The 13976-nt window shown below is 35.2% G+C and overlaps 1 protein-coding gene across 1 annotated transcript; it reads left to right on the top strand.

The window, feature by feature from the left end:
- Positions 1–394: 394 nt before the first annotated feature.
- On the top strand, positions 395–13635 carry LOC127427450 (uncharacterized). Its single transcript, XM_051675069.1, has 7 exons — positions 395–1429; positions 3991–4074; positions 4386–4474; positions 4673–4858; positions 7065–7202; positions 9922–10114; positions 12737–13635. Exons 1-7 carry the CDS (start codon positions 1183–1185, stop codon positions 13042–13044), a joined length of 1245 nt encoding a protein of 414 aa, XP_051531029.1. The 5' UTR covers positions 395–1182; the 3' UTR covers positions 13045–13635.
- The last annotated feature ends 341 nt before the right edge of the window (positions 13636–13976 follow it).

Below are 13976 nucleotides of genomic sequence, written 5' to 3'. Positions count from 1 at the left end.
GATGCAAAGAGTCCCTCTGCAAATATCTAAATGACACTGCTACAAATCTAGGTAGGTATGTATTGTGTACAAAGTCACAGTCACGTCATCACACCAACTGTTTCTAGTTACTTGTCATGCAAGTCTTGAAAGCATGACAAGTTCAGCCATTTAAGTCAAGTCAAGTAATTTTTATTTGTATAGCGCTTTTCACAACACATAGTTTCAAAGCAACTTTACAGGAAATCATGAATGAAACTGTAATATCTATAAAGTCTTAGAGTGATCATTGTGTAGTTTGGTTAAATATGATTGTAAATTGTGTATAAAAATGACACAATTCAATAATAATTGCATTTAGGACCCTTTTATTATTAAGCATAATAATTTAAATCTTTGGGAATAATTGTGCAGCATAATCAGAGTATATATGACCCACAAAGTTTGACAAACATATAGATACTTACTGTCCAAATACTTTTTGGGGATCACTGTACAGTCGGTTAAAACAAGTGCAACACGTTTAAATACTTAAAATAGCATTGCAAGTTTTAAGGATCAATAGGAATCTGTTATGTAATTAAATATCCCTATTCAGCAGTTGAGCCACATTCAGAATCACAAACTAAAATTTAAACCACAACTACTGATAAACCTCCACAAATACTGAACTTTGGCGCCCTCGTGTGGAGAACATGAGTACTACCACACCCCCGTCTTCATAGTTAATCTTATTAAGTCATGATTTACTGGCAGTCAAAAGGAATAAAAACAGTTTTGAATGGTGATTCGTTGCCATAAAAGCGGCGGCGCTCATAATACATTGTACATATTACTTCTATTCTAGGTAGAATTTAACAGTATATAAAATTGTATTCCCCAAAGCTACATCTAATACAGATTCTGTTAAAAGCATTTATATGGATATAGACAACCACCAGAAGAAGAAGAAGAAGAAAAAAAAATAATAATCCAAATATTATACAAAATCGTATACTAAAATGGCGCAAACCTGGACGAATGCAGTTTTGAGAAAAACCATTTTAACCTATCGATGTCAACGAATTCCATTATTTATGTCTGGATGCACCGGACTCTTAATAAATGATTATCGAATACAGTAAACCAAAGTTCAGCAAACACTTCTGTATTAACGCGCGATTTTAGGATACAGCGTTAGATTGCAGTGCAAACATAAAAGACATGAGCTCCAAAACACTGACAGTGCCATTTCGTTTACTGCGTTATTGCTTACACAAACATCGACGTGTTTTCCACGTGGATCCAGTGCGGCTGTACTATGAGACTGCGCACGCGGCTGCAGGATCAGCTGTGAGAACCGTGGACCTCCGCAGCGATACCATCACCAAACCCGGAGCCGCCATGCGCCGAGCCATGGCTGAGGCAGAGGTTGGGGACGATGTGTTTGGAGAAGACCCTACTGTTAATGGTTAGACTCACACAGAGAGAGTTACTGTTTTGTGCTGTTAGACGACTACTGTTGAGAGAATTTTAAAATGAGTAATACTGTTTGTTAAAAGGCTGCATGCAGAATGATCTATTTCTAAAAAAACAAAAATTGTGATGTGCTCGTCTTTACTCTTACCTGTTGTTCCTACAATGGCCACGAGAGGCCGCGTCAGACCCCATCTGAGAAATTGTAAATCAATAACATGTACCTAATGTACTTTGTAAGATACTTTGCATAGATTTTCAACAACTGCATCGTAATGTGGAATTACTCAAATAAATTGTTATACTTCAGTAATTCTTATTGCTTATCACCTTGTAATTGTTTACCACTCGACATTAGGCCTATATGGTGTTAAAGGGATAGTTCACCCAGAAATGAAAATTCTCTCATTCCCTCATGCCATCCCAGATGTGTACGACTTTCTATCTTCTGCAGAACACAAACTGATATTTTTAGATGAATATCTCCACTCTGTTTGTCCTTACAATGCAAGTGAAAGGTGACCAAAACTTTGAAGCTCTAAAAAAACACAAAGTCCAGGCCACATAGATTTGGTCACCATTCTCTTGCATTGTAAGGACCAACAGAGCTAAAATATTCTTCTAAAAATCATCATTTGTGTTCTGCAGAAAAATGAAAGTCATACACATTTGGAATAGCAAGATAATAAGTAATTAATGAGAGTATTTTTGGGTGAACTATACCTTTAACTACTAGCTAGTGTTTATATATGTATACACATACACACAAAATTTGGCACTCACAAATATAGTGAAACCTACACACACACACACACACACACACACACACACACACACACACACACACACACACACACACACACACAGAGAGAGAGAGAGAGGGAGATAATTTATATTACTGAGTTTAAAGGTATCTTGATATTTTTTCTGGGGCTTTAAGTCAAAAGTGTAGTCTAACTGTCCAGAGACAGAAAAAAAGTCTCCTTTAAAAAAGAAATGTTGGCATGAATAGTTCAGAATAATATTTTATTATTATTTCTTTAAAAAAAAAAATTAAAAAACTGAAATGTTTTGTTTTAAAATGGTTAATATTTGAAAAACTTTTGTCAGCCACATCAAAGTCATGTGGTGTAACCAACATGTAGATGGCAATTTTGTTGTCACTGGACAAAAAAAAAAAAAAAAAAGTAATACAGAGAGGACCCCTCAAGCCCCTCATGTATACAGTATGTGTGAAGTAAAAAAAAAACACAGTATATACAGTGCCTTGCAAAAGTATTCAGACCCCTGACTAATTCTCTCATATTACTGAATTACAAATGGTGCAATGAAGTGTCATTCTGCTTGATATTTTATTTTAAAACACTGGAACTCAAAATCAATTATTGTTAGGTGACACTGGTTTTATGTTGAGAAATAAAAAATAAGAAAAACAAATAAAAACTGAAATATCTTGCTTGCATAAGTATTCAACCCTTGTGCTGTGGAAGCTGCTAGGTTACACCAATGAAAGCAATTGCCCTAACGAGGACACAGTTACTTTACCACTTTAATGATTCACAGGTGGATGCCAATGGTAATCACATTTTCTGGATAAAAAACCCATAGTTGAAGGATCATTGGTCAGGCTGTGAATCTGAAGGAAAATGAAGACCAAAGAGCATTCCACAGAAGTTAGAGTTTTTTATTTTTCATAAAAATATTTCCCAACAAAAAAACAATGTCACCTTACAATAATTGATTTTGAGTGTCAGTGTTTTAAAATAAAATATCAATCAGAATGAAATTTCAGTGTACCATTTGAATTTGGTAATATGAGAGAACTGGTCAGGGGTCTGAATACTTTTGCAAGGCACTGTGTGTATGTATATATATTTATATAATTTGAAAAGTCATATTTTGTTCAGGTTATATGGAGTAACTGAGAAAACTTCTTGATATTCTTTACTCCAAAAATCCTGACATTTATAAAAAAAAAAAAAATATGTTTGAAATACATTTAAAGGTACAGTATTTTGTTACCTTTACTCGATGGTTACACCACATGACATTTTTAAAGTCATTAAATATTTTTTTATAGAAATACTATAAATTATTTATTTATTTATTTATTTGTGAAACCAACATAGACACAAAGATTACATAAAATGTGTTTTAAACTAGAATATGGTTTAGGTTTCACATTTTTATCACCTCAGACAATCTTATTTGTTAATGACCCATATAATGACCCTCTCTTACACACAGTGGGGAGTGCCTTTCAAATGAATTATTTTGCTTTCTGTTCTAATTTGTTTATTTCATTCAACATTTTTCATTACAAATTACATTTTCAACATAATAATTTGAGTGAAAAAGAGTATTTGAATTTCAGAATTTGGGATTAATAATATAAAATAATTCAGTTTAGTCTGAGACTAATGGACCCCACTATGTGTACATGGAATGCAAAATGGCTGTTTACCCAGATTCTTGCATTAGGAAGTTTGGTTCAACAAGCTTTCAACCCTATGCAGTACATTGCACATGTGACACTTTTTTCCTTTCTTTCTATAGAACTACAAAAAATAGCTGCTGATATGTTTGCTATGGAGGCGGCGTTATTTGTCCCTACAGGAACAATGAGTAATCTTATTGCAGGTGAGATTGCAGGATGTTGCCCAGGGCTGTTAACACTTGTTTACAATTCTTACTTGGTAGAAGCCTAGAGCTAAAATGGACACTTATAGTGCTTTATTACTCTATGTGTCTCCGTGGTGTATGTTTCTGCCTGAAACCTGCATCTGGGTATTAAAATCACATGTTGAAAATGGTATTGATTTGTGCTTTTCTCTCAGAAATAGCTTGCTATTCTTGGAATTTTGTTCTCGTCAGTGACCAGTAATGTGTATCAGAAGTTCTGCCCAACACATATTTCACTATCCCTCTCTCTCTACCTCTCTCTTTCTCAGTTATGGTGCACTGCAGAGAGCGGGGAGACGAAATGATAGTAGGTGATCTCTCTCATATTCATATCTATGAGCAGGGAGGAAGTGCACAGGTACGAACAATGTGGTGATGTATTTCTTTCGAACTTAGGCTCATGCATTTCTGTTTCTCAGAAGATGTCATTGTATTCATTGTTCTTGTAATCTTTTGTCTGTTTGACTTATAATAAAGAAACTATTGCATGATTTATGTAGCACATAAACCACATTATCCTTGCTGAAAATTAATGCAGCCTTGTCTTTGTTTCTAGCTCGCAGGCGTCCATTCGACAACAGTAACTACACTTGCTGATGGCACCTTCGACCTAGACCAGCTGATCTCCAAGATCCGTCATGGTTACCCTGACCCACACTACCCACGCTCTCGCCTGGTGTGTGTGGAAAACACGCACAATATTCAGGGAGGGCGAGTCCTCCCACTTTCCTTCCTGCAGGAGGTTAGAGGCCTAATGTGTATTATACAGAATTAGTTTACCCTATTCTATTATGCTGATATAACTATAAGTAAGCCATTCGTAGGAGTATTGGTGCAAAATATGTGAACACTATCAACATATTGCTCTGTTTTCTTGATCATCCCAACCAGCCAGATACATTAGCTGAATAGTTCTAAAGTTTGGGGTGGGACTATCTATTTGGCCAACCAATGACAGACTTGGTGGACCTTTTTGAGAAACCTGTTAGAAAACAGACAATAATTTTGCAGTTCTGTTTGGTGATGCAAGTGGCACTGAAATTACACACTTCATCTTTAAACATTGGTTAAATTAAGTGAAATTAAGTGTGAGTGAGAATATGTTGAGGCAGTCAGACACCTGGATCTAAACTCTGAACTGTTTAACACAATCTTTTCACTTACACCGTGTCTGGTGACGTTCATTTAGTAAATGAGTGTTTAAACAAAGATTCTGTTGTTTTAGTCAGCACTTCAGCACAAACAGGTTTAATGGATTGCCACAGTCCTGAGTTTCCCAAAAGGTTTGACAAAGGTCGCACTACAACATCTTACACATGCAAGACAACTATTTGTGAAAAGTCTTTAAAAAAGTCTAAAAATAAATAAAAAAAACCAGACCCTCAGAATAGTCCAAGGCCACATCCATATTAATCAAATTAACAATTAAGTCATTGTTTTCCAAATCTTGCAGTTATGCATAACATTGTCTAAAAGCTCCTTTTTCGGTGTAGGAAAGTGTCATTCTGAGATCTGTGAACGTGGTGAAATCATTGCATTTTCAAATGGAAAAAGATCAGATTATACAGTTTTATAATACACTAGATGGGCAAAATTATATGGACTATACCACTTCTAATGAGCAGGTTTGGCCAAACATTTCTCTCATTATTTACCCAGAATTGCATGAGGGTGAGTGGTTTAATCCAGTGGTTTAAGGTGCATTCGGTAATTTTTTCCCCATTAAGAAAGAATTACTACTAAATAAATGAATTGTAATTTTGAAATATGTATAAAATCATGACCACTCACTTGAGATGAGGACTGTAGTCATATCAGTAACCTTACAAAAGCTGTTTTATTCTACATGGGAGAGGGCCCCCTCAATCACATGACCTGCTGAATACTACTGCCTTAATCTCAGAAACCGTCTTGTTATTGGACACTTTCACTCTTGGATTAAATTAATCATGGCTGACTGTGAATAGTGAATTTGTACAGTGGCACCTGTAACTGAAAACGATTGATTTTTAAGATGCTGCATCCACACCACTAGGTGTCACTGTAATTCCAAGATGAAATGAGCAAAAAGTTACTGACTTCTTCTAAAGCATTCAAATCATTTTGTGTGAGAACAGACCAAAATAAAACTCCTTTTTCACTATAAATCTTGACATCAGCAGTCTCCATGGGGATTATGATCGAGCTTGAAAATATGATCGGGCCTAGAGGCTGCAATGGCAAGTTGAACAGTGAAAAAGGAGTTGTATTTTGGTCTGTTCTCACCCAAAACTGATTTGATCACTTCAGAAACATGGATTAAAACACTGGAGTCTTATTGATTATTTTTATGTTGCCTTTATGTGCTTTTTGGAGCTTCAAAGTTTTGGTCACCATTCATTTGCATTGTATGGACCTACAGAGCTGAGATATTCTTCTAAAAATCATTGTGTTTTGCAGAAGAATGCCAACCCAGATGTGTATGACTTGAGGGTATGAAATGATAGGAGAATTTTCATTTTTGAGTGAAATGTTTTGTTGTATGTTACAGCATACAATGACATTCTGGAAATTTGTGTGCCTTGCTTATTTTGTGGCAACAGTTTGGAATGGGCTTTTTTTCTGTTCTAGCATGTCAATGCCCCTGTGCACAAAGTGAGGTCCATGAAGAAATGATTCCCTGAGTCTGGTATAGATGAGATATTGATAGCCTGTACAAAGCCCAGACCTCAACCCCATTGAACACCTACCTTTGGAATTAATTGAAACGCCAGCTGTGAGCCTTCCCTGAAAAGTGGAAACTATTAAGGAGGACTAATAACCCATTAATGCCTATAGTTTTGAAATTAAATGCATATTAACTGCATATAAAATTATATTTGATGATATAGTTTTCTATTCACTATTCATTAAAAGGTCTTGGACATGCATTTACCTGTAAAATAATTGTATGTTTCTCTGTCTCAAAGCTTCGCTCTGTGGCTGATCAGTATGGTCTGGCTGTGCATATGGATGGAGCGAGGGTGATGAATGCAGCTGTAGCTCAGGGTGTCCATCCCTCTGTTATAATGCAACACTGCCACTCCATTAGTGTGTGTCTGTCCAAGGTAAGCTGTCACATTCACTGGCCTTGCTATTAGGACCCACTTTGGTATTTTATTTTGTATATAATGCTTGTGTGGCAGTATATATTTTGCCAGAAGGCTTAAACCTTACAGTCTTGGCAAAAAAATAAAAAATAAATAAATTATATATATATATATATATATATATATATATATATATATATATATATATATATATATATATATAAATAAATACATTTTAACTGTTCTTGCCCAGGAAAAAGATACCATTTATTGAACACACATTGACATGGGGTTAAGTTGTCACAATGCAGCCTGCCATTAAACTAGTGGTGAAGGTTTCATGTGATCATGTAATGTGATAAGTCACCCCACCACCACAACCATGAAAACAAAATCTACACCTGTTTTTAAATCTATGTCTGCATTAAACAGCCTATTATAGGCTTTCCCACATGTTAAAAATGAAAAGAAAACAAGGCAGAAAATGATTAATGAACAAACAAAAATGGAAAAGGTAACATACAAAAATATCAAAACATGGTTTCGGTCAACAAATTTTGTTATTGATAAACTGTATGAATTTGTGACATTTAAAACACATGTGACAACATGCCCTGACTTGACTTGAATGACATGAATATTGTCTTTTTCCTAAGAACATTTCTAAACCTTTAAGTAAAAATCTGCCTTCATAATATATTTGACTCTTGCCTTAATGTATGTTAGTGTCGTTTGACTATGTTCACTTGTTTACCAAGAGCTATAACAAAAATATGATGATAGTGAAATATTACTTTGGACAATAGAATTTACAGAAATTATTCTAATTTAAGATTTTTTTTTTTTAACTAGGCATTTAAAACAATATATATTTAAAAAAACTCTGCTAGAGAAAACACATTTATGCAACTGGACTTTTGTCTCCAAATCTCATCGTTACTCAGATATAACTCTTGCAAAGACTTCCCAGTGACAACCAGCCCCGGTCTTCCCTATTTATTGTAATCTACATATACATTCTGGTACACTACTACCTCAAAAACTTCCTGTATTCTTGGATCAACTTTGGAGAATGGCAGTGTTATGCTCTAAGATGCATATCCATATTTGTGGGAAAATGGGAATACCTTCCAAGTAAGGCTTGTACACTTACTGTAATAAACCTTCAAAACCCATTGTTTTTCCAAAATCCACCCCAAAACAAAACATGCACATTTTTAAGAGCAATAAACAAACACATATCAGTTTCAACACAAACACTGGCTGTGAGAGACCATTTGTAGAGTTTTCCACCGAAACACAGAATAATATCAATGCAAGTAATAACAGTGTTGAAAAATGACCTTGTTGTGTCAGTTCATTCAATGCTTAAATATTATATAACTTGCACACTGAAGGTGTCTTTACGTCCCTATAATCAAGCCTTGTTTTTTTCATATCATCAATAGTGTAATCTTACTTTTTTTCTGATAACACGCCTGTAATCATATCTTATCATGTAGGATTTGAAACGTCCTCACTCATTATTCCCCATGGAGTGAACTCAAATCACAACATCATTACACACAGAGTCGAGTGAAGAAAATCTGAAGAAAAACATAATCACTCTCAACACTCAACAAAATCCTCAATGTAGATGTCAAAATGCATATTTGCATTTTAATTACTATGCTTGTTTGCATCTCACTGGAAACAAGCGTCTCTCTGTCACTGATTTCTTTCCTCTTTACCCTCTCACTGAAAGACATTAAATATAATTGAGGCTTATGCACCGACGTGAATTTCAAATCAGTTCTGCCTGCCCTGAATATAGACTTTCAGGGTGAGTCGCCAGTCCATCTGTATTCAAGGTGTCCTTCATACGCGTGTGCTTGCATACTCATACATTACAAAGGCTGTTGATTAACCTTGTGACGTTATGTGTGAGTGGTTATAATTGAGTGATTTGTAAGTGCAAGGGAGTTGTTATATGTGTTGTGCGGTGCACTTCATACTTATGTTCATACTTGCATGTAGGACTAAAGACATGCATACATTTAATACAAAGTAGTATATACAGTGGCCCCAAAAAGTATTTGGACACTTAAGTCACACTTCTAAATGTAAGAATGTAAGTATTTTGCATTGAATAACAAAATATCAAAGCAAGTGTTATTTATTTGAAAGAAAGATAGCACAAGCACACTTTTCAAGCAAAACATTTCACAAAAAGAATTTTGTTAGGTTGAAATGATAAATGAGATACTGTTAAAAATGAAAACAAAACAAACGCTTTCTGTTTGCCAAATGGAATAAGTTCATAGTTAATGTAATGAACTACACCCATGCACACTTTGCCAGGACACTTGTGTGAACTTGTGGGAAACAGAATGTATACATCCATTAAAAATCACCTTGAAAGTTGGTTACAAGTCATTGCAAGTAATTCTGAAAAAAGCTCTAGCATTATTTGTTTGCAGATGCCACTTACTTTGATAGTTTGTTATCTAATAACACATTTTTAAGTGTGAACATGTGACCAATAAATTAAAGGCCATTATATTTACTGATATTATTACACTATACTGTATGTTTACATATTGTACAACATTAACTGTTTTGTATATGTTTCCTTTTTTAGATTTTGTTTTGTATGCTCTGTTCCCTCTTTCAGAATTAATGCAAAAAGCTGTAAAACACAGCTCACACACAATAGAGAAACTAAAAGTTTCATTTGATCTGAACTGCTCTTTGGCAGGGACTGGGGGCTCCTGTGGGCACCATGCTTGCTGGGTCAAAAGATTTCATACAGAGAGCAACACGTGCCCGCAAGGTGCTTGGGGGCGGAATGCGGCAAGCGGGCATCTTGGCAGCAGCTGGTAAGATTGCCCTGTCAGACATGATTGGCAGACTGGAGGACGACCACAGGAAGGCCAAACACTTTGCTCAAGGTGACAGAACCCCATAGAGTTCCTTGAACCCTCAGATCAACACTGCTCAAGCACTGTAATGCAGATATAATGTATTACAACATTAGTCAACTGAAGCATGACAAGCTTTTATTGAGTATTCTTAGAGCATTAAAATGATGAATGAATAAGTTGGAATATTTTTAGCACATGAAATGCACTTATTGCAAAATTATTTAATTAGCCCTACTCTTGGGGTTTTGTTAGTAATCTAATTATGCTCATTCTTCTTTGGTAATTATGTTAATAATGCTTGTAAGTTGTAAAGCACCATTCATTCCACAAATCAGAAACAACAAGCACATAAAGAAAACACGTTGCCTGTGACATGCCCCTCACCCTCATGTCTTTCAAAGCCATATGTGAACTACTCCATTATTTTGAGTCACATTGACCCAGTTAAATTTTGAGTTTTAGGCCAAATTAAAAAGGTCTCAGCTTTCTAATGGTTTTACTTTTTATGTTTCTTTTTCAAACCGTTGTTGAGGTATAATAGTTTAAATGATCATTGTCATAAAACCTTACTTTTGAGAACTCATAAGTTTCAAAACAATTTTCAGACATTATTTGACAGAATTGGAAGATTTATTGAAGCATACATTAACTAAGACATATATAACAGGTTAAGTAATATATATATATATATATATATATATATATATATATATATATATATATACACACACACACACACACACACACACACACACACACACACACACACACATACACACACACACACACACACACACTACTGGTCAAAAGTTTTGAAACACTCATTCTTTATTATAATTTTTTTTCTTCACATTTTAGAATAATAGTAAAGTCATCAAAACTATGGAATAACATAAATGGAACTATGGGAATTATGTTGTGACTAAACAAAATCCAAAATAAATCAAAACTGTGTTATATTTTAGCATCTTCAAAGTAGTCACCCTTTGCCTAGAATTTTCAGAAATGTACTCTTGACATTTTCTCAACCAACTTCTTGAGGTATCACCCTGGGATGCTTTTTAAACAGTATTGAAGGAGTTCCCATCTATGTTGGGCACTTATTGGCTGCTTTTCTTCATTATTTGGTCCAAGTCATCAATTTCAAAAACTTTTTTTTTTTAATTAAATTTGAGTTTTATAATGAAATAAATTAATATGGTGGCACAATTGTATTTTTGTCTACAAAACTAATTTCAAACATTTAAGCATACGCCTTCAGCTCAAACGATTTTTAAGATCATGAGAAACATTTCAGTCACGTGTTTCAAAACTTTTGACCGGTAGTGTGTGTGTGTGTGTGTGTGTGTGTATATATATATATATATATATATATATATATATATATATACACACACACACACACACACACACACACACACACACACACACACACTGTATAATGCAGGGACACTGCTCTTGCATGTTCAGTGCGCACATGTGCATAGTAATTGATTCACTGTCTATATGAATATAACTTCAGTGCTGGTTCACAAAGCATACTTAAAACATATCCGACAGTTGATGGTATTTAAAATATTTGCAATATGCTCTTCTTTAGAAGTCATTTTTATTGAAAGTTACAAATATCATTGACATCTTCCTCCGGCTGAAACACTGGTTCGTTGATTACATTAGAGATGATAATTTTTTTTGCCATTTGCATTGTATCATTCATGTGGTTTTTTTCTTGCTGTAATTTGTAGTATAGGGGAGGGCTTATCGGATAAGAAAGGATGCAGCGCTTCATTTTGAATTGACAACAGCTACAGTGATTAGACACACTGCATTAAAGAGCACGAAAACACAGGCCACACAGCTGTTTAGTTCCAATCCTGTAAGTTCTCGTCACATTGTGTGTGGAAATGTTCTTACTTTCACTATTAAACATAGCTGTGAGTTCTACTGTTGATTTTTTACGATGTGACTTCTAGCGTTTTAGTGATTTCCGATCATTCTGATCACGATTCAAGATTTTTTTCCGACCACATTTTTTCCGTGAAGCTGAAAACCATCACCATCCTTCCAGGTTTTAATAATGCGTTGGATAGTTCTTAACCCAATTCCAGTGATTTCAGCAATCTCATTAGTTGTCTTTGCTTTCCTACGACCACGGAATACATCTTCCGACATGGTTGTTTAAGAAATGAGAAGCTACACACTGCATCAGTTAGAGTTAAAATAATTATTGACAGCTGAAACATATTAATCACTGCAATAATGATCCAATCATAGGTAAGTATCTGCTTATTTAAATCCAAACGGTTACTTTTTTTTTTTTAGCCAGGCAGTGTAGTACAAAAGTAGTATAGACTACTTTCATGATACTTTTACAGTGTGATTTTGTTCTTTTTTGGAGCCTAACAGTTCCTGGTCCCCACTCACTTTCATTATATGGAAGAGAGCAGCTTGAACTGTTGACTAAACTTCTCCTTTTTGTTCCCATGAAAAATGAAAGTCTTACAGGTTTGGAATGATACAAGGGGGAAAAAATATGACAGGTTTTTCTTTTTTGGGTGAACTAACCCTTAAAAAGAAAGCCAATGAAGCAGGCATACTTTTTAAGCATTCAAGAGTCTAATGAAATGTTTCTCGCCTTCTCCCTTGTAGCACTGCTACAGATTGACCCTACTCTGTATCATGTGGATCTGGCCACTGTAGAAACCAACATTCTGAGGTTCTGTCTGCTGGAACACCAGATGAGCCCAACAGAGTTCTGTGAGCGGATGGCAGGTGTAGATGAGGAGGAGGTGAAGGCTCTGGGACAGGGGGTCCGGGTGCTGATGTTCCCTCATGTTGGGGGCACGGTCAGGGCTGTATGGCATTTGGGCATCAGTGAGGAATGCACACAGCTGGCTATACAGAAGGCTCAGTTTGTAGCCCAACAGCACAGATTCAAGTCCATCAAGGCAACATGAAAACAACAATATTTGACCACACTGGTTGCACACCAGTTTTGTGCTCAAGTACCACTTGATGAGCCCATGAAATCAGAATTGGAGTTTTGTGGCTTTCAGTCCATGTTGATTAGCTTTGAGGTTATCTACTATAATAATAGTGCAGTCTGAATTTGACAAAATTATCTTTTAGCAGATACACATATTAAAATTTTACAGTCTTTCTCTTTTTATAACAGGCCAAACATATTGATGTCATGGGCGTATACAAAATATTGTCCTATATAATGCTCTTTAGAATTAAAATATTTCTTTGCCATTGACTAGTCTAGTCTTTGACTAGCGAAGGCGAGTAACAAAGAGTTTACGGCCGTGATGTAAAATAAAGGCTACTGGCTATTTCCAACATTGTTTAAATTGGAAATACATCAACACAGGAAAGAAACTGCATTCTTCAAGCAATTTCATGGGGTCGTTAAAACTGGACTAAAACTGCAAAAAGAGGCATACATATACAGTGTATACCTTAGACTCCAACTGAACAGCCAAACCAAGAATCGCCAAGAAAGTTACACTACACCCACTTGGTGTGTGTGTGTATATATATATATATACACACACACACACACACACAGGTGCTGGTCATATAATTAGAATATCATCAAAAAGTTGATTTATTTCACTAATTCCATTCAAAAAGTGAAACTTGTATATTATATTCATTCATTACACACAGACTGATATATTTCAAATGTTTATTTCTTTTAATTTTGATGATTATAACTGACAACTAAGGAAAAATCCCAAATTCAGTATCTCAGAAAATTAGAATATTACTTAAGACCAATACAAAGAAAGGATTTTTAGAAATCTTGGCCAACTGAAAAGTATGAACATGAAAAGTATGAGCATGTACAGCACTCAATACTTAGTTGGGGCTCCTTTTGCCTGAA

Source organism: Myxocyprinus asiaticus, chromosome 36, assembly GCF_019703515.2.
Source record: "Myxocyprinus asiaticus isolate MX2 ecotype Aquarium Trade chromosome 36, UBuf_Myxa_2, whole genome shotgun sequence".
NCBI lineage: Eukaryota > Metazoa > Chordata > Actinopteri > Cypriniformes > Catostomidae > Myxocyprinus > Myxocyprinus asiaticus.
This window is presented reverse-complemented; position numbering and strand designations above follow the sequence as displayed.

Excerpts from the sequence above, each read along its gene's own strand:
- LOC127427450 (XM_051675069.1), top strand. The coding sequence starts at position 1,183 with ATGAGCTCCAAAACACTGACAGTGCCATTTCGTTTACTGCGTTATTGC. Across the intron at positions 1,430-3,990 it reads AGAAGACCCTACTGTTAATG|AACTACAAAAAATAGCTGCT; the intron begins GTTAGACTCACA and ends TTCTTTCTATAG. Across the intron at positions 7,203-9,921 it reads TTAGTGTGTGTCTGTCCAAG|GGACTGGGGGCTCCTGTGGG; the intron begins GTAAGCTGTCAC and ends GCTCTTTGGCAG.